This window comes from Carcharhinus amblyrhynchos, unplaced genomic scaffold, assembly GCF_965287045.1.
Source record: "Carcharhinus amblyrhynchos unplaced genomic scaffold, sCarAmb.v2.hapA scaffold_39, whole genome shotgun sequence".
In the NCBI taxonomy this organism is placed as follows: domain Eukaryota; kingdom Metazoa; phylum Chordata; class Chondrichthyes; order Carcharhiniformes; family Carcharhinidae; genus Carcharhinus; species Carcharhinus amblyrhynchos.
The window spans coordinates 7,347,943-7,373,620 of record NW_027649780.1 but is presented as its reverse complement, the minus strand read 5'-3'; the positions used below and the strand labels follow the sequence as shown (position 1 = coordinate 7,373,620).

Below are 25,678 nucleotides of genomic sequence, written 5' to 3'. Positions count from 1 at the left end.
CTAAGAACATAAGAAATAGGAGCAGGAGTAGGCCATCTAGCCCTTGGAGCCTGCCCCGCCATTCAATAAGATCATGGCTGATCTGAAGTGGATCAGTTTCCCGCTTTCTCCCCATAACCCTTAACTCCCTTGTCTATCAGAAATCTATCTACCTGTGATTTAAATATATTCAGCAAGGTAGCCTCCACCACTTCAATGGGCAGAGAATTCCAGAGACTCACCACCCTTTGAGTGAAGAAATTCCTCCTCAACTCTGTTCTAAACTGCCCCCCCGCCCCTTATTTTGAGGCTGTGTCCTCTAGTTTTGCTATCCTTTCTAAGCGGGAAGAATCTCTCTACCTCTATCCTATCTAGCCCCTTCATTATCTTATATGTCTCTATAAGATCCCCCCTCAGCCTTTTAAACTCCATGTGACATAGATTTCTCTAGCCCAGAGGGTTCCATCACTGAATATATTTAAGGCTGAGATGGTGAGATGTGTGTTGAATGACAGAGCAGCCTCGACAGGCCGAATGGCCTACTCATGCTCCAATTTCTTGTGTTCTTGCAGGAGCCAGAGCCTTGTGAGGACTCAGACCGGAGACAGACTTTCTTCCCTGAAGGACATTAGTGACCATTTCACTTCTGCCAAAAGATCAAACAGATTTCATGGTCACTTTTTCCTGGTGCCAGCCCCACAGTTTTACCAGATTCATTCAACTCAATTTCACAACATGCCTTTGTGAGTTCTTTCTCATCCCTTTTTTTCTGTTTAAAATCAATTTCACAGATTATCTGAAGGGGAGGATTTCCAATCAGAGAACTCAAACCCAACATCAGGATCAGATTGGAGTCACCCAATTTATTGTAAGCTGAATATTTGTGAATTTTGAACATGGAAGGAAAAAGCACCATTCACAGTGGGGAGAAACAGTGGGAATGTGGGGAGGGATTAGGATCCCCATCAGAACTGGAAACTCATCAGCCCAGACACATCGGGGAGAGGTCATTCACTTGCTCCAAATGTGGGAAGGGATTCTCTCGCTCATCCAGCCTGTTGCAACACCAGCGAGTTCACACTGGAGAGAGACCTTTCAACTGTTCCAACTGTGGGAAGGGATTCGCTCAGTCAGGCAACCTGCTGAGACACCAGCGTGTTCACACTGGGAAGAGACCATTCAGATGTTCAGAGTGTGGGAAGGGATTTGCTCGATCATCTGACTTGATGGCACACCAGCAAGTACACACTGACAAGAGACCATTTAAATGTCCAGACTGTGGGAAATGCTATAAAAGTTCCCGGGATCTGATACTCCATCAACGTGCTCATAGTGACGATAGGCCATTTAGGTGTTCTCACTGTGGGTCTGAGTTCAAACAATCATCTCAACTCACTGAGCACCAGCGTAGTCACACTGGGGAGAGGCCATTCACCTGCTCCGTGTGTGGGCATGGGTTCAGTAGGTCATCTAACCTGCGGTCACACCAGAGAATTCACACTGGGGAGAGACCGTTCACCTGTTCTGAGTGTGGGAAGGGATTCACTCAGTTATCCACTCTGCTGAATCACCAGAGTGTTCACAATGAGAAGAGACCATTTCAATGCCCAGACTGCAGGAAGTGCTACAAAAGTTCCCGGCAACTGCTCCACCATCAACGTGTTCACACTGAGGAGAGACCTTTTAAATGCCTGGAATGTGGAAAGTGCTTTAAAAGTTCTGGGGAACTGATGCGCCATCAACGTCTCCACACTGACGAGAAACCGTTCAGGTGCTCTCACTGTGAGACTGGGTTCAAGACATCATCTGACCTCACTGTACATCAGCGAGTTCACACTGGGGAGAAACCGTACACCTGCTCTCAGTGTGGGAGGGGATTCACTCAGTCATCCTCCCTGCTGACACACCAGCGAGTTCACACCAGGGAGAGGCCGTTCACTTGTCCCAAGTGTGAGAAGAGATTCACTCAGTCATCCAACCTTCTGAGACACCAGCGAATTCACAAGTAATTTCAATAAATTAGCTTTGTGTTAACAGTGTTTGATCTTTTAACACCGTTAACATATGTTATTTCCTTTTGAAGAGTTCTCACACTCCCCGTCTCTTCCATCCTCATCTCCAAGTGTGAGGAGCTCATGGAGCTTCTTGGTAAGATTGGGACAATTTGATCAGCTGCCTCTGCTATTTCCCTCCCTTCCCACTGGGAGGAACCATGTCGAGAGTTCCGTCTTGCCCAAGCCCAGAACCTACAGCTTCCTCCGGTTTCTCTACCTCCCTTCATGACCTCTGCATCTTGTCCATGAGACCCACCTTCTGCTTCATCAATCCTATTCTCCTTAAACTACTGGTCATCCACCTTCCACACATTAGGTGATATTGTTGACGGTTCTCTCTATCCTCTGGCACTGTCCCCCACCTTTCAAATCCACTGTCATCACCTGTCCTAAAAGAACACTCCACCCCACAGTCTTTACCAACTACCGCCCCATCTCCAATCTCCCTTTCCTCTCCAAAGCCTCTGAACTGGGTGTCCCCCAAGGATCTATCTCTTGCCCCTCCTATTTCCCATCTACAGATACAAAATATACAGTAAATGGCAGAACCTTAAAGAGTATTGATAGGCAAAGGGATCTTGGGTGTACAGGTACACAGGTCACTGAAAGTGGCAATGCAGGTGGAGAAGGTAGTTAAGAAGGCATTTGGCATGCTTGCCTTCATCGGTCAGGACACTGAATTTAAAAATTGGCAAGTCATGTTGCAGCTTTACAGAACTTTAGTTAGGCCGCACTTGCAATATAGTGTTCAATTCTGGTCGCCACACTACCAGAAGGATGTAGAGGCTTTAGAGAGGGTACAGAAAAAATTTACCAAGATGTTGCCTGGTACAGAGGGTATTAGCTATGAGGAGAACTTGGAGAAACTTGGTGTGTTCTCACTGGAATGACAGAGGCTGAGGGGCTACTGATAGAAGTCTACAAGATTATGAGGGGCAGCGTGGATAGTCAGAAGCTTTTTCCCAGGGTGGAAGAGTCAATTACTAGGGGCGCAGGTTTAAGGTGCAAGGGGCAAGGTTTAAAGGAGATGTATGAGGCAGATTTTTTACACAGTGAGTATTGGGGCTGGAACTTGTTGCCGGGGGAGGTAGTGGAAGCCGATACAGTAGTGACTTTTAAGGGGCATCTTGACAAATACATGAATAGGATGGGAATAGAAGGATATGGTCCCCAGAAGGGTAGGGGTTTTTAGTTCAGTCAGGCAGCATGGTCAGTGCAGGTTTGGAGGGGCTGAAGGACCTGTTCCTGAGCTGTAATTTTCTTTGTTCTTTGTACATGCTGCCACTGGGTGACACCATCCAAAAGCACCATGTTAGCTTTCACATGTACACTGTCAACACCCGGCTCTACCTCACACCCATCCCTCTCCATTACTCCACTGTTATTAAATTATCAAATTGCTTATCCCACATGCAGTCCAGGATGAGCAGAAATTTCCCCCAATTAGAAACTGAGTGACCAAAGCCACTGTCTTCAGTCACCATGACAAATTCACCCTAACTACTGAATCCATCCCTTTCCCTGGGAACTGTCTGAGGCTGAACCACACCCTTCACAATCTCTGTGTCAGATTTAATGATGAGGTGATTTTCTAACCACGTGTCCACACCATCACTAATTCCAGATATTTCAGTCTCCACCCCACCCCAGCTCATTGGCTACTCACCAGCAGCCCAATGTGGAGGCAGTGTGCCAGTCCCATTGGCCTGAGCATGTGTGGTGCTGGCAGGTGATCTGTTTATTTAAAGGGACACTCCCTCTGTGCTGTCGTCATTTGAACAGGACAGAAGTATTGTAAGAGGGGCCCATTTCAACAAAGAGGAGGGAGAACAGGATTTAGGCGAATAAAAAAATGTAAAGTTATAAAACTGTCCACTCTGAAATTGTCCATTACTTTTTCTTTACAGTAATTACTAATATAAATAGTTAAATGGACAGGAAGCTCAGATCAGGCATCACATCAATCTAACCGAGACACTCGATTCATCAGGACTGAATGTCATTGGCAACGTGGAAGGGGAGAGCAGCAGTCACTGTGAAGACAAACTGTACACTTGTTCCACATCTGGATCTGGATTCAATCAATTTAGTGATATGGGAAGACACAAGTGTAACCGAAACAGGGAGAGCCCATGTGGACAGTGTGGGAATACTGGGAATGTATTCCATTATCCCTTGATCAGGAAATTCATCAATGCAGTCACACTACAGCGAGTCCGTGAGGACAATGTGGGAATATCGGGAAGGGATTCTGGGGGGAGTCTGTGTGGACCATGTGGGAATATCGGGAAGGGATTCTGGGGGGAGTCCGTGTGGACAATGTGGGAATATCGGGAAGGGATTCGTTTATTCCTCTGATCAGGAAATTCATCGATGCCGTCACACTAGACTGAGTCCATTCACTTGCCCCCTGTGTGAAAAGGGATTCACTCGATTTTCAAACATGCTGCGACACCAGCAGGTTCACACCGGGGAGAAACCCTTCACCTGCTCCCAGTGCGGAAAGGGATTCATTCAGTCATCTCACCTGCTGACACACCAGCGAGTTCATACCAGAGAGAGACCTGCTCAGTGTGTGGGAAGGGATTCACTCAATCATCCAATCTTGTGAGACACCAGCGGGTTCACAAGCAACTGCACTGTTCTAATCCTGCAGTTATTACTGCTGTTAATCAGATTCAGGGGTGAACCTTGTTCATTATGAAACAGGGGAGTGCTGATGTTGTTGCTGATAATCACAGCAACTGGGCTGCAGTTGGAAGAATTTTCATCCATATAGTGCCTTTCACAACCTCAGGGTATCTCAATGTGCAGTAAGCCTCCACAAACAGAAATGTGATGCTGATCAGACATCATCTGTTTTCAGTGAGGTTGGCTGGGAGTGAAATACACAATAAATTTATAATAGAATTTTACACTAAGTTTGAGAACAATGTTACTCAATCTGAAACCAGGGTCTTAAATCTAAACAGAGGTAATCATAAAGTTACGAGGAGGCAACTTGTTTGTTGTGCATTGGGAAAATATTAAAAATCTGTGGATCTATTATCAACAAATGTATTCCCACAAACAAAACTGATAAATGACTGAGTCAATCTCTTCCCACACACACAACCACCATTATGGAGAAGGAAAGGACAGCAGACACATGGGAACACCACCTTCTGGAAAATCCCATCCAAGCCACCCGCCATTGTGACTTGGAAATATATCGCCGTTCCTTCACTGTCACTGGATCAAAATCCTGCAATTCCCTCCCTAACAACACTGTGGATGTACCTACACCACATGGACTGAAGTGGTTCAGAAAGGCAGCTCACCACCATTCAGTTAATTTATGCAGAAGTCTGAAAACATGTACCAAATGACTCAAGAACAACGTCCCACTTTTGAATGGTCCTATCATATATTAAGCTGATATTTCTCTTCACCCTACCTGTACCTGCAATACCGTATTCTGTACCTAGCCTTTCCTTCTTCCTGTGTACTCTATGAAAGATATGTTTTGTCTGTATAGCATGCAAGGAAAAAATACTTTTCACCATATCCCAATATATTTGACAATAATAAATCAAATTGAAATTTAATGCACATGTTCTGAAGTGGAAATCATGCAGGGCAGGTACAACATTTGTGAGGAGCAGTGCAAGGCTCCCTCTACATTTTCCCTTCGAACACTCCCAAGGTATGTACGACCCATCTATGGTACAGAAGAAAGCTCTCTCTAAATCATCCTGTGAAAAACTCCCAGAGGAAGCACTGCCCAAGCTAGATACAAAGGAAAACTCCCATTACATGCCACACCAAACAGTGTCAGTGAGTAGGAAAACTCCATCTGTGCTGCCCCATCAAACACTCCCAGCCCATAATGAGCTGGGTTCCAGGAGGTTAGTTACCAGGCAATGAAATTATGTCATAAAGCAACACCATTTAATCCAGTTGGTCCTCTCTTTGATCTTTTAAAGATGGAGAACTGGGACATCCTGTTCACACTGAGAATCCCAAGGTGGGGAACTGAGACATCCTGTCTCCAAACACATCCCACCCTGTTTGCACCAGGAATCCCAGGGTGGAGATCTGGGACTAACCAAGATAGATGCAGGAAGGATATTCCTGATGGTAGGGGTGCCAGGAACCACGGACTGATGATGCAGAGTAGACTGTTTAGGGCAGAGATGAGCAGAAATTTCTTCACCCAGAGAGTGGTCAGCCTATGGAATTTACTACCACAGGGATTAGTTGAGGCCAAAACATTGTATATTTTCAAGAAACAGTTTGATATAGCACATGAGGTGAAGGGATATGGGGAGAGGTGGGATCAGGCGATTGAACTGGATGATCATAATGAATAGTGGAGCGTGTCCCTCCTGCTCCTATTTTCTATGTTTCAGACATATTCCTCCCTGTTCACACTGAGAATTTCAGGGTGCAAAGTGTGGTGTGTTTGGGACAAATTGCTATTTGAAAGGTGAAGGTATATCAGCAGCAGGAGTTAGTGAAGAGAGTGATGGTAATAACCAGGCAGATTCACTCATCGGGAAAGCTGCTGCAGGAGATTCCATGGGATCCACTCAAAACATAATTGTTGCCACTCTGACCCAAGGAAAATTCATCACAGTCAGTACGGGATAGAAATTCAGAACAGACAATTCTAGTTGCCATGGAACATTCTTTCGTCTCACATTCCCCAAAAGTAAATCCCCATCCCACACACTCCCTCCATTCTCACTCTGCTGTATCTAATATTCACCCTCCCAATTCTCCTGAAGGTGCTGATTGACAGATCCATGCTCACTGCTTCCTGTCCTGGACACAGAGAGCTGAAAATCTCCATGCAGGCTGCCAGACAGATATCTGTCTATCTGACTGGACTGACAATGTGTGGAATGTACAGACTGGATTCACTTCCTTTTCCTTCATTTGCTGCAAGTCCCCAGTTTCTCTAAGAATGAGAAAAGAAATAGAAAGATGGAGAAAAGGAAGTGTTTTACTCACAGAGACGGGGGAAGTTTGAGTCTGTCTGACGCTCAATCGTCAGCCTCACAAAGCCCGCGCTCTGATTGGCTGGAAGACCTGAGTCCTTCCGGTCCTCCAACTCTTCCCATTGGTCAACAGCTCAGTATGATGGTCGGGGGCGGAAACACCTCCTGCACATGCGCAACTTCCCATCTCCCTTGGCCATGCGCAGTCCCGGGCCTCCTGCCCGCGCGGCTGATAGAGCGAATTCCTTAGCGCTAGGGATTGTGGGAGTCGCAGCTGCCATTACTCATCCGGAGCCCAGTCTCCAAACACCCGAGACTGGGATGGAAAGTGGGGGTAAAGGCGCAGTAACCCCAGCCTGACACAAAGTACATGTTCCAAAAAAGACGACAAGGTATTCTAGACCATCAAGGACAATAACTGAGAGATTTCTGTGCCTCAGACAGTGCTTACAGCAGAAAACTATATTTTAAATTTCAAACATCAGCATTCTATCACACCGCATTCCCTTATCACACAGGAGAGGTGGGGGGGGCGGTGCGAGAGGAAGCTTCTATTGGTCCTGGTTTTGGAGACACCTGCTGCCTTGGTGGCACAGTGGTTAGCACGGCCATCTTACAGTGCCAGGCGCCTGGTTCCAATGCTGGCCTTGGGTGACTGTCTATGTGGAGTTTGCATGTCCTCCCCATTTCTACGTGGTTTTCCTCTGGGTGCTGCAGTTTCCTTCCACAGTCCAATGATCTGCTGGTTAAGAAGATTGGTGATGCTAAATTGTCCCTTACTGCCCCAAGAAGTGTAGGTTTAGGGAATTAGCTATGGTAAAGGTGAGGGGCTATAGGGAGAGAGAGTAAGATACTCTGCCAGAGACATGATGCAGATTTGATTACCTGAATGGGCACCTGCTGCACTGCAAGGATTCACAAAAGCTGATGAAGTAGATTTTTTTTATCTTCATAGTAAATAGTGTTTTCCCCCACTACAGGTAGATCTAAAATAAATCCAGAAAGAACTGGGAAAAAAATCATCTGGGCTGTCAAAATCTGTAGAGAAAGAATCAGAATTAAACTTTAACCATGGGACATAAGGAGTAGGAACAGGAGGAGGCCATTCAGCCCTTCGAGCCTGCTCTGAGATCATGGCTGATCTAACCTCACTAAGTCCACTTTCCTGCCTTATCTCTGTTACCATTAATTTCCTTGCTGATTAAAAACTTATTACTGTCAGATTGAGTCAGAATCACAGAATTGTAATGATTCAGAGCGAGGCCATTTGGCCCATCATGTCTGCACCAGTTCTTCAAGTAAGAAGTCTCACAACACCAGGTTTAAGTCCAACCAGTTTATTTGATAGTAATCCCACAAGCTTCCGGAAACGGTGTTCCTTCGTCACACACACACCAGTTCTCCAAACCAGCATCATGACTTAATGCCATTTCCCTGCCTTTTCCCTGTAGCCTGCATATTCAAGTAGTAATTTAATACCCTCTTGACATAACTAGTCTGTAACAATATTTTAAAAAATGTAAGAACAGATTGAGGTTTTTCTGGCCCTTTACCTGGTCAGTAGTGTGAGGAGTCAGCCTTAGAGATGAGGGAGCAGTGATTCAGATGGACAGTCTCCGTATTGCAGGCAGCATTGCGGGAGGGCGGTTCATTCGCTTTCAGAAAACACAGAAAATAGGATCGGGAGGAGGCCATTCGCGGGTCTTCGAGCCTGCCGGAATAATGTCTCCTTTTATGGGCAGTATGCAAGTAAGCACGGCAGTCTCTATCAATGCAACCTTTTCTCAAGTGACACAGTCCAACATGTTACTGCCATTATTGGGAAGAATTGAGTTGTTCCGTCGACAACAAATCTGAACAGGGCGATATTATGAGTGAAAGTTGTGTCTGTGTGACTGTGAGGGGTAGTGTTTGATGTGGGGTGACAATGTGAGAGATTATTTAAATATACTTACCTGGTAGGGGAGAGTAAATGATCAGGCAGGTTGATGTCCTAGAATGAGGCTATCCCATTGTCCTCTGGGTGTGTGGAAGCCTGCGTTGTCCCCACGTGCTGGATACTCGACTGCAGAATTTGTGGAAGTGGGTGACTGTGTTTGCGCTTTCCCCTGATTTGCAAATGAAAATTAGAGCTTTCAATTTACGTTATTGACTGCGTAGAGTCTATTTTTCTGTCAACTAACTTTGTTCCCAATCGGTCGTTCACTGATTATTATGCAAGGATTAATTAATACCCCACCCACCAGCTTGCAATCTTCACGTATGCTCCATTGCAGCTACAATATTATCAAGCCAGCCTCACAACTCTCCATCCACTTCGCAAAGCTCAGTTACACGCTGAAGGCCCAAACTCTGAAGTGACGCTCTATCACAAAGACTTCCACAGACTCGTATCTCTTTTCTCTCACGTTTACACACTCTCCTCCCTCCTCCTCTCTTGGATATACACCCACACACAGAATCTCTCTCCATCTCTCACACTTGCCCATCCAGACAAAATCACTCTCCTCTCTCACTCACAGCTCCTTTTCTCTATCTCACACACACACATACGTTCCCCCCTCCCCATCTTACACACACACCATAACCTCTTTCTCTCAAACACGCGCATTCTGACTCCACTCTTTCTCAACCACACACAAACAATCGTGGGCTCCTCATTTTATCCCACAGACATACACACCATAGCTCTAGTTCTTTCTTGCACACACAGTATTGACTCCTCTCTCTCTCACACGTCCATTCACCCTCACATATACACACACACACACAATGCGCACACAAATGAACACACACACACAAACATGAGTACCCTCCCCATGTTTGACTCGCAACACGGACACCCCTTGACCCAGCTCACAGCATGGACACCTAAGTCCCAACTCATTGCTGTGTTCTGTTTAAGTTTTGGTATGATGCTGCCTGTCTACTATGGCTTATACCAGCTGGAGCTCTTTCCTAACTTCCTGAGAGCTATAGCTGCCACTAACACAAGCAAGGTGAATCTTCCAGCCTTGTTTCATAATTCTCAGGAATTTGTGAACAAGATTCAACAAAGGAGCAGAAGTAAGTCATTGAGTATGCTCCCACCATTTATTTAGATCATGGCTGATCTGTCTGTGTTGCATTCCACATTCTCATTCTACACTTGATACTTTAGATTCCCTTATCTAACAAGAACTGGTTTCAAGGCAAAATTCTGATGTTGATGGAATCTGAAACATGAGCAGAAAATGCTGGGCAATCTCAGCAAGTCTGACAGCATCTATAATAAGAATAGAAACAACATGTTGAGTCAGGATGACCCTTTGACAGCTAAAGACAAGGAAAATCGGATAAAAGTTATACTGTGAGGGTCAAGAATTGGGAAGCAATCTATTAAATCTCTGAATCACTTTCAATGCATTTGTATTATTTCTTTAAAGAAAACTGCACCCAGTATTCAAGATACAGTCTCAGCAACACCCTGTATAACTGAAGTACAAATCTTTACTTCAATGTTCAATTTCTCTCATAATAAAGGATAACATTGCATTTGTAAGAAACTTGATTTATTAATGGGGGTTCTCTTGTTTACAATAACCCCCCAATCGTAAATCAGTGCAGGTTCCAGTGTCTTAACCATATAGCAAGAAAGAACACTTTAAATGGTGAATTCAGAAAGTTTGTTAACCATTAAAAATGTAGCAAGTCAGAAAGATAAAAAGCAAAGTGTCGATTAACAGTGAATAGAGAAAGCTTAACTTTAACAATCGAATGGCTTTCTCTTCGTCCCTCTCAGACCAGTAAATGAAGTGACGGCTCTGAAAATGTAAATATTTTGTAAAACCAACAGCTCTCAACAACACTCTGTAAATATCTCTCTTTCCACCTCTCTCTACCAAGTTGGCTTCTCAAGACCACATTTTATACTTTAAAAATGTTGAAAGCCCACCTTCACCAATAGTTGGAAAGCAGCTAATATGTCTATAACTTGTTAGCAATGAAATTGGTTTAAATCTTAATGAAACTAGTTTTCACTTGGTGAAACATCACATGTGCTTTGCAACATCAATAATCAAAATGAACTCCTTAAGTGTGTTTGTGGTTCTGTTTTTAAGCTTCCAGAAATGCCTTTAATTAAAGACTCAAGATAAAGTTAATTACCCAGAAAGATAAACATTAACAAATGTAGTCCAAAACACTGACAAAATACATTTACAAACATCCACATAAAGCAGACAAAACATACAGATTCTCACAGTTCATAAATTCCAAACAATGAATCCTCAGCATTCTCTCTCGCAGCTATAGCTTCTTAAAGCAACAGAGCACTCCAAGCTCACAACTCCTTGATTAAAATAAGATGCAAGATCCTTTATTCTCCTTCATTATAACTTAACCTTTTTTTAATCCAACTTCCAAGGCCTGATTTTAGAGGCAACATCTAGTCTTTGTTGATTTAAAATCCCAAACATGTTACCACCTACAAAAACTTTGTTAATTGTATTGTCACATGTATTAGCATACAGTGAAAAATATTGTTTCTTACGTGCTATGCAGACAAAACATACTGTTCAAGGAAATGAGAGTGCAGAAGGTAGTGTTGCAGTCACAGCTGGGATATAGAGAAAGATCAACTTAGTGTGAGGTAGGTCCATTCAAAAGTCTGACAGCAGCAGGCGTTATCTGGCGTTGAGGTGACAATGCAATAAAAATCTCACAGTTATTCCAAATTCCTCCAAATTTCCACATTTAACTGGTTCCCATTAAATCCTCAATCATAAACTAAAATAGATATGCATTTTCGGGTGATTTAAAAACAAATCAACTGTCTGCTGAAAGGATGAACTTTTCGACAGAACCTAAAGAGATGGGGAGTGAGCAGAGAAAATTTGACACACAATTACATCACTTTACATAATTAAAAAAAAGTCTCTAACAACCAAATAAACTTGATTTGAAACCTCATTTTTTTGTTATATTCCTCAACCTAATTATTTTAATTTGATCAGTTTTTGTTAGGGATGGGTAACTTCTGTTCTTTATAAACTGTAGAAACTCATTTTGTTAATTCTACATGGGCTTGGAGAATCAGAACCCAGACCTTATCATCCTTATCCTTTTTCTCCTTCAGTCACCACTCCCTCAGTTCTGAGGAAGGGTTGTGGGGATTCCAATCAGACTGAATCTTTTTATCACAAAAGTAAAATACTGCAGATACTGGAATCTGAAACAAAAACAGAAAATGCTGGAAAAACTCAACAGCTCTGACAGCATCTGTGGAGAGAGAATAGAGTCAACATTTTGAGTTTGGATGACCCTTCATAAGAGTTCTTACAAAGTGTCATCCAGACTCAAAATGATGGCTTAATTCTCTAATCATTTTATCAATAACTTTCTTGTTCTTAGTTTCCAAATGGTAGGTAAGAGACCTGTCCAATGCCCACTCAAGTTCTGATTTTTCACTGGCCACGCTTGGGTCAGATTATAACAATTAAAATCTACTCTCAGAGGGTCTGCTTTTCAGTCCAGTGCTACTTGGAGTATACTGTGACTTCACTGACTATCAGGTCACAAGTCCCTCACAGTTTTTATCACAAATGTATGATAAAATAATTTTAAAAATGCCTGAGAATGCTTTTTAATTTCTTAACCAACTACCTACCACTGTTTGTTGATTGGTCGGACCCCCCTTTTTACAGATTCGGGTATCTCAGCTGCTGAACACCAGCCAGTCCTGGGATAAGCTTAATTCCAACTCATTCCGAGTAAATATTCTCACAGGTCCTCTGTCAGGGCCCTGCTAAACAGCTTTAATGGTCCATAATTGCAGAAACTGAGCAGTCACAGGAATGTGGTCAAGATCGTCCAGTCCCATCATGCCTCACATTCAATCTGCAGTCCTTCAATTATAACAGAATATGTGGCTGTATGTAGCTGCCTCGGCCACAGTCAACCCCAACACTGCCATCTTGAACTGCTACAATGCCTGAGGTGCAAGTACAGCCACAGTATAATACATCCACAGTGCTATTAGGGAGAGATTTCCAGCTACACATTCCAGACTTTCACTTGACTGTAGGTGGATACCAGATTGATATATTCCATTCACCCACTCCCAAGGTGAGTTTTTCCAATTCCTTTAATGTCCAGGACAATATATTCACAATATTTTTAAAACAGAAATTCAACATTCCCATTTGATTTCAGGTATTAACATATTCTGTTAGTTTGTTCTTTATTGTCAATGTCAGGCTGGGGTTGTTCCCCTTGGAGCAAAGGAGGTTGAGGGGAGATTTGATAGAGGTGGACAAGATTCTGACAGGTTTAGATAAGGTGAGCAAAGAAAAGTTGTTCCCATTCACTGATGGAACAAGGACGAGGAGGACACAGATTTAAAGTTTTGGGTCAGAGATGCAGGGGGAGGAATGTGAGGAAGGATATTTTGATGCAGCAAATAGTAATGAACTGGAACTCACTGCCTATGAGGGTGGAGGAAATGGAGATAATAAACAATTACAAAGGAAATTGGATGGGCATTTGGGGGTGTTTCAAACAGAAATACTGACTAAATATCTCTGAACTTCCTAACACCTTGTCACTGTGATTCTTGTGAAATTTAAAACAAGGTACTTACAGAATGACTCAAACAGCACCAGCCCATTGGAGGCTGAGACCAGCCAGTCCAGCAGAAAGAAACCCTCTGACCCTCCCCATTGACTAACTGTGAGAATGAACAAAATGCAGTCCTGGGCGTAATTGAGAGCAGAAACAATAACAGCAGAATCCAACCCCTGTGAACTTGTTGGTGCCTCAGCAGCTGTGATGAAATTCTGAACCCTTTTCACACACTGAGCAGGTTTCTCCCCAGTGTAACCTCACTGATGTCTCAGCAGGTGGGATAACTGAGTGAATTCCTTCCCACACTGAGAGCAGGTGAATGGCCTCTCCCCATATGAACTCGCTGGTGTCTCCGCAGGTTGGATAACTGACTGAAACCCTTCCCACACTGAGAGCAGGTAAACAGCTTCTCCCCAGTGTGAACTAGCTGGTGTCTCTGCAGGTGGAATTGTCCAGTGAATCCCTTCCCACACTGAGAGCAGGTGAACGGCTTCTCCCCAGTATGAACACGCTGGTGTCTCTGCAGGCTGGACAATTGAGTGAATCCCTTCCCACACTGAGAGCAGATGAACAGCCTCTCCCCAGTATGAACACGCTGGTGTCTCCGCAGGCTGGAAAATTGAGTGAATCCCTTCCCACACTGAGAGCAGATGAACAGCTTCTCATCAGTGTGAATTTGTTTGTGCTTCTGCATGTCAGATGACCGAGTGAATCCCTTCCCACACTGAGAGCAGGTGAACGGCCTCTCCCCAGTGTGAATGCGCTGATGTGCCTGCAGGTCGGATAACCGAGTGAATCTCTTCTCACACTGAGAGCAGGTGAATGGCCTCTCCCCAGTGTGAATTCGCTGGTGTGTCTGCAAATTGGGTAACTGGTTGAATCGCTTCCCACACTCAGAGCAGGTGAATGGCCTCTCCCCAGTGTGAATTCGCTGGTGTCTCTGCAAAGTGGATAACACAGTGAATCCTTTTCCACACTGAGAGCAGGTGAATGGTCTCTCTCCAGTGTGAACTCGCTTGTGCGACTGCAGGTGGGAGAGTCGAATGAATCCCTCCCCACATTGAGAGCAGATGAATGGCCTCTCCCCAGTGTGGCTGCGCCGATGAGCTTCCAGCTCCGATGGGGCTCTGTATCCCTTCCCACAGTCCACACACTTCCATGGTTTCTCCATGGTGCAGGTATTCTTGCCTTTCCCTTGGGTGGACTATCAGTTGAAGCCTCGATCACCCACAGAACACGTGTACAGTCTCTCCCTGCTGTGAATGGTGTGATATTTATTCAGGCTGTGTAACTGGTTAAAGCTCTTCAGTCAGTGCTCTGGAACACCCTCACTTGAATTTGGCAGTGTGTTGATGCTTTTCCAGTCACACTGATGTTTGAAATCTTTTCAAATCTCCTTCCAGATTCAATGGCCGATGATATTCAGTTCCCGAGGAACATGACTCTGCCAGATCTCGACCTGATGTTTGAGATTTCAGCCTGTGATTCCTGTAAAACAAGTTGACACAAGTCATCAGTGTCAGTACAAATTCTCATTTCTATGGAACATTCTTTCCTCCCTTATTCCCCAAAAGCTGTGAATCCCCATTCCACACACTCTCCCTCCATTCTCACTCTGCTGTATCTAATATTCACCCTCCCAATTCTGCTCAAGGTGCTGATTCACAGATCCATGCTCAATCAGCCTCACTGCTTCCTGTCCTGGAGATACACAGCTGAAAATCTCCATGCAGGCTGCCAGACAAAGCTATGCCCGTATGACTGGACTAAAAATATGTGGAACATACAGAATGGATTCACTTCCTTTTCCTTCAGTTGCTGCAAGCCCCCAATTTCCCCCAGAATGAGAAAAGAAATGGAAAGGGGGAAACATTGATTTCCTGCCAAATGTTGCACAGAGGAGGGAGTTTCACTCTGAACTTCATTGGCCAACTTCCTCATTATGACTCTCTCTCTCTCTCAAAGACATTGACATCCTTTGCTCCCTCAGCTTGACACATTTACTCGTCTGGTGAAAAGGATGGTCTCTTTCCTAATGTTCACAATTAAAGGGCTGGTTTCCCTCAGAGATGGCTGACATTTAAGAGAACAATAAATTATTAGAGGACAGAGATATAAGAACATAAGAAATAGGAGCAGGAGTAGGCCATCTAGCCCTTCGAGCCTGCCCCGCCATTCAATAAGATCATGGCTGATCTGTCATGGCTCAGTTCCACATTCCCGCCCTCTCCCCATAACCCTTAATCCCCTCTCTTATCAAAAAGCCATCAACCCGCGTCTTAAAAATATTTAGCGAGGTAGCCTCCACCACTTCAATGGGCAGAGAATTCCAGAGATTCACCACCCTTTGAGTGAACAAAGAACAAAGAACAAAGAACAACCCAGCACGGGAAACAGGCCCTTCGGCCCAACGAGCCCACGCCGCCACATCGCCCTACACCTATTCTACCCTGCATGTCTACGAATGGGACCCTACTCAGTCAGATTCAGGGAAGAAATAGTGTCAATTTGGTGGAAACCAATTAGCCTAAGAGCACATCTTTGGGGTGTGGGAGGAAACCGGAGCGCCCGGAGGAAACCCACGCAACCACAGGGAGAATGCGCAAACTCCCACAGACACAGGCCCAAATCCATGTATCTGCACAGCTAGCAGTGCTAGTGAAGAAGTTCTTCCTCAACTCCGTTCTAAACCGCCCCCCCTTTATCTTGAGGCTCTCTGCCACTCTCTGCCTCCTATTTGACAACCAATCCTCTATCCACGCTAACACCCTACCCCCAACTCCATGTCCCCTGACCTTCTGCAGTAACCTCTTGTGAGGTACCTTGTCAAACGCCTTCTGAAAACCAAGAAAGACCACATCCATTGGCTCTCCTCTATCCACCGCCCTAGACACATCCTCATAGAACTCCAGTAAATTTGTCAGACACGACTTCCCCTTAACGAAACCGTGCTGCGTCTGCTCTATCAAGCAATTCCCCTCAAGATGCCTTGCTATTTCCTCCTTGATGACGGATTCTAACATTTTACCTACAACAGACGTTAAACTAACCGGCCTATAATTCCCTGCCTTTTGCCTGGCACCCTTCTTAAACAACGGCGTAACATTAGCCGTTTTCCAATCTTCCGGCACTTCCCCGGAATCCAGCAACGTTTGGAAGATAACCACCAAGGCATCCACTATCACCTCCGCCATTTCTTTCAGAACCCTCGGATGCATTCCATCCGGTCCTGGGGACTTGTCCACAATTAGTCCCTCCAGTCTGTCGAGCTGCCGAGTGTTGTTATATTGTGGATCTGATAGATTATTTATGGTTCTGTAACAAAGTACATTTATTATTTCTCGTCTTGTAATGAGGCACTGTAGCTCTGTTATATATTTCCACTCATGGAGTCATTACAGCACAGAAGGAATCCATTCAGTAACTCAAGTCCATGCTGACTTCTGTTGAACAATCCAGTCAGTCCCATTCCCCTTCTATATTCCCTTTCCCCTGCAAGTTTATTTCCTTCATGTGCCCATCTCATTTCTGAAATATATTAAAAGGGGACAGTATACTAATATAGGACAGAGACGTGTCTGATATTGTTACATGTTAGAGATTAGATATATTATTTACGGCTCTGTAATAATATGCACTTATCTGGTTGTGTAACATTGGACTGTAGTTACATTATATATTTGGACAAATCTCTTCCCTCAGAGAATTGTTAGTATCTGGCTTCCTCTCCATGGGGACCAGTGGAGGGATTGAATATCTTCAAGGATGAGTTAGACAGGTTTTGAATGGCAAGGAAGTCAAGGCTTATTGGAACAGGCTGGAAAATGGAGAGAAAGCTCAGATGAGGAAGGATTTCTTCACTCAAGGATGTGGTGAAGTTTTGGATCCCTTTTTCGGAAATTGCATCCCTTTTTTGCAAATCCTTCCATGACATTATTGTTTCCTATTTCCAGTCACACCAGTGTTTGGATCTTTTTCTACAGACACACTTACATTCAGGTTCTGTCAGGTTTTGATCTGCTGTCTGGTTTGAGTTTCCCTTTGAAGTTTGTCGTCAAATTTCCTGAAAAAAAATCATCACCTTCAGTCAAGAATAGAAATTAAGCGAGAAACGTTTCTCTTGGGTTGAGTTTTCTGTGTGTAAATCCTCCCCTCTAACTCCCTGTAAAAGGAGTTTCCAAAGTCCATCACTGTCAGTCCAGGATAGAAATTCACAACATTCTCTCCTCCTGCTGACAGGGAGCACCGCGCATGCGCCCTGCTGCTCAACGCCCCGGTAAAGATGGCTGCCGTTAACTCGGGGCCTCCAACTCAGGCATCTGTGGTCGAGGCCCCGAATGTTACGAACGCGGCACCGAGCACTTCGGGTTTTCCTGAATCCATTGGGTGCTTATAAAGCCTCCCCACCCACCCCGCCGCCTCCATTACCCTCCAGAATAAGCCGTTTCCCTGAAAACACGGAGCCGATAAAACCACCTTGCTGCCACTGCAGCAGCAACACCCACTGCGCATGCACTTTAGGTCTACAGTACGCATGCGCAAAGTCTGTTGCGAGGCTGGATCATATTCTGATTCACTGTGAATGCTGGGTAAGATAGCCACCATTGAAGTATGTTACTGCATAATCAACATCCTGATCAATCTTTTCTATTTCCTCTCCAAAGCCTCCACATCCTTCTGGTAGTGTGGCAACCAGAATTGAACACTATATTCCAAGTGCGACCTAAGTTGGGATCTTCCTCTGTTCTGTCCACTCGATGACTTTCTTCTGTGAATATCTAGCTGGAATATTGGACCCTGGTGTGTTTCCTTGTTCATCTTGTTGACTCTAAATATTGAATCTTGTGGTTTCAGACACCAGATAATCAAACTCCCAACCACAGATTATATTTTGCTGACTGTATTAATAGCACTGCAATACTACAGAGTATAGTTACCCCATCCAGAGAAAGGGAGAATGTTGGGGTAGAGATTATTTCTGAGCTGAATGTGAAAATGGATTCATTCAGTCTTTCCATTTACTGATCGAGATCACAATTACACCAGAGGAAGACTACTCAAGCACTTAACGTTTGCAAAGGGATTTCCTGAGCGGTTAGTACTAACTTTAAAATTTCAAAGCATTTGATCCAATTTCAACATTATTATTGGTGAGGGCAATTTAACTGTTCTATCTAGGAGTACATAAATCACTTGTTCACCCCAACAAATTCACACCTATCTGTGGTTGTTTGTCATGTTGTCAGTCACACCCAGGACAGCACTCTGGTAGAAGGCCTTTGCTGCTTAGTTGCTATATGAATTGATTTAACACACTTGATCCTTGACCCAATGGTATCAATCATAATCAGGTTGCAAATCGTACTTTCGATTGAACAATATAGGTTTAAATGGCGAGGTGATTACCCAACACTCTCTGCGAGTGAGAATGTGTCCTAGCCACATTACTGCAACTGTTGCGCAGGCGCGGTACCAGTCTGACTGGGACATGCGCAGTTTCTGACGCCGTCCGGAGCATGCGCATTCCGGGCTGTGACTGGCGCTGCGAGGAGCCGGAAAGAAACAATGGAGTGAGGTTTAGTAATGGAGCCGCTGGGTGACCGGGGAGGGATAGAAGCAGCGGAGTGGGCTGGGAGGCTTCACAAACACCTTGTGGGTGCCTCAATCCAGATAATATGTTCCCGGTACCGTTTCAATCGGCACCGAATAGAGTCGGAGCTGAGCGGCTCCAGGCCCGGGTTACCGGCCGCCATCTTTATAGGAACAATGTACAACAGGGCGCATGCGCTGTGAGCCTGGACCAGTTACCAACTCTCCCGGATTGGACTGGAGTCTCCAGGAATTTTTTCATTTGTCCATGGGATGTGGGAGTCACTGGCTGGGCCAGAATTTATTGTCCATCCCTAATTATCCTTCAGATGAGTGGTTTGCTAGGCCATCTCAGAGGGCATTTTAAGAGTCAACCACATTGCTCTTGATATGCAGTTAGACCAGACTGGAGAAGGATGGCAGATATTTTTCCTAATTCATTCACACTGTGGGTGTCACTGGCTGGGCCAGCATTCATCACCCATTCCTATTTGCTCTTGAACTGAGTTTCAGAGGACATTTTAAGAGTCAACCACATTGCTGTGGATCTGGAGTCACACATAGATTAGACCAGGTAAGGAGAGCAGATTTCCCTCCCTCAAAGACATTAGTGAACGAGATGGGACGTTTCATGGTCATCAGTAGGCTTTTAGTTCCAGATTTTAATTATGTTCAAAATTTACCATACCATAGGATCATAGAATGCCTACAGTGCAGAATTTTCCCCATCAAGTATGCACTGACTCTCCAACAGAGTAGCTTCCCAGGCCCACCAGCCAGCCCTATCCCTGTAACCATGTGCATTTCGCATGGCTAATCCGCCTAACCTACACATCTTTGGACTGTGGGATTCAAACCTGAATTTCTGGAAAATTGTCTGGACATTAAAATATATACTTTTTTGTAATTGTTCTTTGAATATTTCTTTTCACTGGCTATTAAAGTATTGACAACAGATGAAGGTTGTTTGGTTGACCGTCAGTCATTATCCTGTAAAAGTGATGAGTCTTTTTGCTTTCCAGTTGGCCTAGGAAAGCAGTGTGGGATTGATGTGTTGACTGATTAGTGGTTGAAGATGGGGGCAATATAAAAGATGTGATAAAACATCCAGGAACTCATTGAATCACAGTTGGTGATTATAGAGGAGAGAATGTTGTGAATTTCTATCCTGGACTGACAGTGATGGTTTCTGTAAATTTACAGAGTGCTGGAAGTGGAGAATTGACAGACGGGAAACACAAATCAAACATCACATCGTGATCTGACTGAGTCATTCAACACAACAGGACCTGAATGTCAGCAGAGTCTGAATGTGGAATGTTACAGGTTTGTTCATTCTGTCAGAGAGAAAATTTCAGGTCTTACTGTGACTGGAAAAGCCCTGAGATTCACAAATCCTGGTTAAGAAGCACCTCTACTCAGGATGGTAAAGGTTTGGAACTCTGTCCTACAGAAGGCAATTGATGCTAAATGAGTTGCTACCTTTAAATCTTGAGACAGATAAATTTTTGTCAAATCCCCCTCAGCCCTGTACTCCCCTCACTGCCCAAACACTCCTCATTGCCCAAACCCTCTTCAATTCCCCTCCAAAATCCCTCTCAGCTCCATACACCCCCCACTACCCAATCCCTCCTCAATCCCCCTCCAAATCCCTCTTAGCCCCAGACCCCCCCTCACTGCCCAAACCCTCCTCACTGTCCAAACCCTCGTCAATTCCCCTCCAAAATCCCTCTCAGCCCCATACCCCCCACTGCCCAAACCCTCTTCAATCCCCCTCCAAATCCCTTTCAACCGTACAAAATAAAACCTCACAATCAAAAGAGAAATGAGAGAGGGAGAGCAGGAAATTCCACACTCCCATCCTGAAGTGGCTGCTGCACATTTTTTTGAACCATTGAATCCAGCCACTTAAATCCTGTTGGGGAATGCAAAAGGGCTCCTGAGAATTAGGCCTTGAAGTGAGGCCTAGTCACAGATGCTGCATTATATCTCAGCTGGAAAGAACAAATCTCCCTCTCCCCAGTTAACCAGAACAATCCTCTCCTTCCACACCCACAAATCCCAGCGCCCTGTCTTAAAAACACAAGCAGGACTCTGGGATTGAGACCAAGCCTTTCCCCCAGGCTCAGGAATTTGAATTTCTGCTCCCTCTCCCTCCCGAGTGCTTTACAGTGAGAGAGAGACTGAGAATGTTACAATCCGGATCCCACAGGGAATCCCACACTGCAGGAGGACACCCCCACCCCAACAGCCTCTGTCACTGTCCCCAACCCCTGTTCACTGAGCCCCTGACACTCCTCACCCCTTCTCCATTCACCCTGCTTCTCTCTGCTACCCCACCCTCCTTCTTACCCTCCATCTTTTTTACATTTAAATTGTGGGGCACAGTCACAGTGTGAGGAATATGGTGGGGGGGAGAAACACAGAGCATGAGTGCGCAGCAAGATCCCACATACGCACAGCCTGAACAGGGCCAGGTAGAAAGTGATATTGTCAGGATTGGGGTCAAGTGAGTGGGAAATAAGGGAATCAGCCATCTTCCTCTCTCTCCCTCTCCACGCGAGACCCCACCCCCAGATTCTGTGTCTCTTCTCAACCCCTCACCGCAACCCCCACAAACATAAGAACATAAGAAATAGGAGCAGGAGTAGGCCGTCCAGCCCTTCGAGCCTGCCCCGCCATTCAATAAGATCATGGCTGATCTGTCGTGGCTCAGTTCCACATTCCCGCCCTCTCCCCATAACCCTTAATCCCCTCGCTTATCAAAAACCCATCAACCCGCGTCTTAAAAATATTTAGCGAGGCAGCCTCACCTTCTGCTGTCTTTTCCTATTTTCCCCTCACTCTGCCCCCACTTCTTCCCATGTCTCTTTCTCTCTCTCTCTCCCCACCTGTCTGTGTCTCTCCTCCCCCCTTCTCTCCCCCTCCTCTCTCTCCCCCCATCGAATATTGTAATGAAGTTGCATATATTAGGTAAAAAATGTGGTGTTTGCCCAATATAAATATTGAAAAGAAATGCTGAGAAAACTAAAATAAATCATCCAGTGTTGAGTCTTTCAAAAGCCTGTGTCTTTGTGCTTGGGATTTTAAACTGCAGAAAGCAGGCTGCAGAAGACAACTTTACAACATTTGTGTCCAAAGCAGCAGCCAGAATCCCAGCAGAGTAAAACAGGCTTTGAATTGGACAAATGGTTTTAAAACAAACTCTCAAACACACACAACCAATAGACAGTTTCATTTTACAGATATTTAATTTACTCTTTGCCACCCACCAAAGGGTTAACATGTTTGTGACTAATTACAAAGCCAGGCTATTTTAACCCCAGGGTTTCTGGCTCCAGGCCTCCCCACCCCACAATCTATCCAGAACCTCATCTGAGAGCCAGGGGAAAGGACAGAGTCTGGAAACCCTGGAAAGAGCTAAACTCCCCTGTTTAACCTGGTAACAAGCTGTGTCCATCCCCTTAGGGAGAGACTTTCTAAAATCACCCTCTAAGCATTGATTTATTTTTATCAATCAGTCACACCATTGTGGGCTTCCTGAGACTTTTCTCCAGAGACTGGGAACTGGGCACTGACTCCACACGAGAGACCACTCCCACCTCCTCCCCTCTCCCTCCCCCAGATCCTGTGTCTCTTCCCACCCCCTCACTGTCACACCCCACAAACTTCACTTCTTGTTGTCTTTTGCTCATTCTCAGTGGGGAATGAGAGAGGAAAAAATGTCCTTAGAAAATAGAATTGTCTGTTCTGAATTTCTATCCTGTACTGACACTGATGACTTGTGTCAACTTGTTTTACAGGATATTGAAAGAGGAATCACAGGCTGAAATCTCAAACGTCAGGTCTAGACCTGGCAGAGTCATATTCCTTGTGATCTGAATATCATTGGCCATTGAATCTGGAAGGAGATTTGAAAAGATGTCAAACATCAGTGTGACTGGAAAAGCATCAACACACTTCCACATTCAAGTGCGTGTGTTCCAGAGCACTGACTGAAGAGTTTTAACCAGTTACACAGCCTGAATAAATATCACATCATTCACAGCGGGGAGAGACTGTACAAGTGTTGTGTGAGTGGACAAGGCTTCAACTGATTGTCTACCCAAGGCAAGGACACCTGTAGCATGGAGAAACCATGGAAATGTGCAGACTGTGGAAAAAGATACAGTGCCCCATCAGAGCTGGAAGCTCATCGGCGTAACCACACTGGGGAGAGGCCGTTCACCTGCTGTCAGTGTGGGAAGGGATTCATTCGGTTTTCCCAATTGCAGAGACACCAGCGAGTTCACACTGGAGAGAGACCTTTCACCTGCTCTCAGTGTGGAAAGGGATTCACTGCGTTATCCACTTTGCAGACACACCAGCGAACTCACGCTGGGGAGAGGCCATTCACCTGCTCTCAGTGTGGAAAGGGATTCATTGACTCATCCAACCTGCAGACACACCAGCGAATTCACACTGGGGAGAGGCCATTCACTTGCTCTCAGTGTGGAAAGGGATTCATTGACTCATCCAACCTGCAGACACACCAGCGAATTCACACTGGGGAGAGGCCATTCACTTGCTCTCAGTGTGGAAAGGGATTCACTCAGTTATCCCACATGCAGACGCATCAGCGAGTTCACAGTGGGGAGAGGCCGTTCATCTGCTCTCAGTGTGGAAAGGGATTCACGCGGTTATCCCACCTGCAGACACACCAGCGAGTTCACACTGGGGAGAAGCCATTCACCTGCTCTCAGTGTGGGAAGAGATTCACTGATTCATACAGCCTGCAGTCACACCAGCGAGTTCACACTGGAGAGAGACCATTCACCTGCTGTCAATGTGGGAAGGCATTCACTGTGTTATCCACTTTGCAGAGACACCAGCGAGTTCACACAGGAGAGAGGCCATTCACCTGCTCTCAGTGTGGAAAGAGATTCAACCAGTTATCCAATCTGCGGACACACCAGCGAATTCACACTGGGGAGAGGCCATTCATCTGCTCTCAGTGTGGGGAGGGATTCACTCAGTTATCCACCTTGCAGAGACACCAGCAATTTCACACTGGGGAGAGGGCGTTCACCTGCTCTCAGTGTGGGAAGCAATTCACTCAGGCATCCAGCCTGCGGACACACCAGCGAGTTCACACTGGGGACAGGCCATTCACCTGCTCTCACTGTGGGAAAGGATTCACTCGAATATCTGACCTGGGGATACACCAGCGAGTTCACACTGGGGAGAGGCCGTTCACCTGCTCTCAGTGTGGGGAGGGATTCACTCAGTCATCCCAATTGCAGAGACACCAGCGAACTCACACTGGGGAGAGGCCGTTCAGCTGCTCTGCTTGTGGGAAGAGATTCAACCAGTTATCCAGCCTGCAGAGACACCAGCGAGTTCATACTGGGGACAGGCCGTTCACCTGCTCTCAGTGTGGGAAGGGATTCACTCAGTCATCTACCCTGCAGACACATCAGCGAGTTCACACTGGGGAGAGGCCGTTCACCTGCTTTCAGTGTGGGAAGGGATTCAGAATTTCATCCCAGCTTCTGAGACACCAACAAGTTCACGAGTGATATTCAGGGTTGGATCCTGCTGTTACTCTTTCAGCTCTCAGTTACATCCAGGACTGCATTTTGTTCATTCTCACAGTTGGTGAATGGGGAGGGACAGAGTATTTCTTACACTGGGGAGACCATGCAGACCGCTACATCAACGGATGAATGAAAACCGCTTGACAATCAGCAGGCAAGACTGTTCTCTTCCTGTTGGGGAACACTTCAGCAGTCATGGGCATTCGGCCTCTGGTCTTCGGGTAAGCGTTCTCCAAGGCGTCTTTCACAATGCACGACAGTGCAGAGTCGCTGAGCAGAGACTGATCGCCAAGTTCCGTGCACATGAGGATGGCCTCAACTGGAATCTTGGGTTCATGTCACACTGTCTGTAACCCCCATGACTTGCCTGGATTGCATAATTTCACTAACACTCCTGTCTGGAGATAATACACATCTATTTAACTTGTGCTCAATGCTCTCTCCACTTACATTGTCTGTACCTTTAAGACTTGTTTAGCTGTAAAGTCTGGTGTTTCAATCACTATCCTGTGATTGAGTTTGTGTCTTTATATGATCTGGGAGATCTTTTCACAAACAATCACCTGACGAAGGAGCAGCAAGCACTCGAAAGCTAATGGTGTTTGCTACTAAATAAACCTGTTGGACTTTAACCAGGAGTTGTAAGACTTCTTACTATTGTAATATTTGATGCCTTGGCTAAAGACGATAAGTATCCTATATCCCTTCTTAACCACTTCATCAGTCTGGTCCTGTCTTCAGGGTCCGATGGACATGCACCCCAAGATCCCTCTGGTCCTCTGTACTTCCTGGTGTCCTGTTGTTCATTGTGTATTCCTTTGCCTTGTTAGTCCTTCCAAAATGCATCACCTCAGACATTTTGGGGTTAAATTACATTTGCCACTGTTCTGCCCAT

At 45.3% G+C, this 25,678-nt stretch overlaps 4 protein-coding genes, 1 long non-coding RNA gene and 1 other non-coding gene across 9 annotated transcripts in view; 4 read left to right on the top strand and 2 right to left on the bottom strand.

Annotated features, from left to right (window-relative positions):
• The window catches only part of LOC145363731 (uncharacterized), a 469,439-nt gene that overhangs the window by 424,640 nt on the left and 19,121 nt on the right, over nucleotides 1-25,678 (bottom strand). The gene's annotated exons all lie outside the window — the stretch shown is intronic.
• The window catches only part of LOC145363624 (uncharacterized), a 51,410-nt gene that overhangs the window by 17,915 nt on the left and 7,817 nt on the right, over nucleotides 1-25,678 (bottom strand). The window contains exon 2 of one of the 3 annotated variants that reach the window (XM_080218816.1): nucleotides 13,953-14,633. In XM_080218816.1, the coding sequence (XP_080074942.1) occupies nucleotides 13,953-14,633 (681 nt within the window). Of the gene's footprint in view, nucleotides 1-13,952; nucleotides 14,744-25,678 lie in introns of all 3 variants that reach the window. The other 2 variants (XM_080218808.1, XM_080218814.1) reach the window with 2 other exon arrangements.
• On the top strand, nucleotides 775-4,042 carry LOC145363663 (uncharacterized). Of its 2 annotated transcripts, XM_080218870.1 has the most exons (2): nucleotides 775-1,984; nucleotides 3,941-4,042. In XM_080218870.1, exons 1-2 carry the CDS (start codon nucleotides 876-878, stop codon nucleotides 3,948-3,950), a joined length of 1,119 nt encoding a protein of 372 aa, XP_080074996.1. In that variant the 5' UTR covers nucleotides 775-875; the 3' UTR covers nucleotides 3,951-4,042. The 2 variants fall into 2 exon arrangements, with proteins under 2 accessions (XP_080074996.1, XP_080074997.1); XM_080218871.1 differs by lacking the exon at nucleotides 3,941-4,042 and having other exon boundaries at nucleotides 775-2,897.
• Nucleotides 8,963-9,126, top strand: LOC145335651 (U1 spliceosomal RNA). Its single transcript, XR_013885286.1, has one exon. It is a non-coding gene; the product is annotated as a U1 spliceosomal RNA (small nuclear RNA).
• On the top strand, nucleotides 19,150-23,147 carry LOC145335598 (uncharacterized). The gene is made up of 3 exons (XR_013885272.1): nucleotides 19,150-19,188; nucleotides 20,411-20,533; nucleotides 23,011-23,147. It is a non-coding gene; the product is annotated as an uncharacterized LOC145335598 (long non-coding RNA).
• LOC145363488 (uncharacterized) lies at nucleotides 23,196-24,765 on the top strand. Its single transcript, XM_080218685.1, has one exon. The coding sequence runs from the start codon at nucleotides 23,335-23,337 to the stop codon at nucleotides 24,763-24,765; it is 1,431 nt and encodes a 476-aa protein (XP_080074811.1). The 5' UTR covers nucleotides 23,196-23,334.

What these genes read in the sequence shown, in the direction of transcription:
- LOC145363663 (XM_080218870.1), top strand. Translation starts at nt 876, where the DNA reads ATGGAAGGAAAAAGCACCATTCACAGTGGGGAGAAACAGTGGGAATGT.
- LOC145363488 (XM_080218685.1), top strand. Translation starts at nt 23,335, where the DNA reads ATGGAGAAACCATGGAAATGTGCAGACTGTGGAAAAAGATACAGTGCC.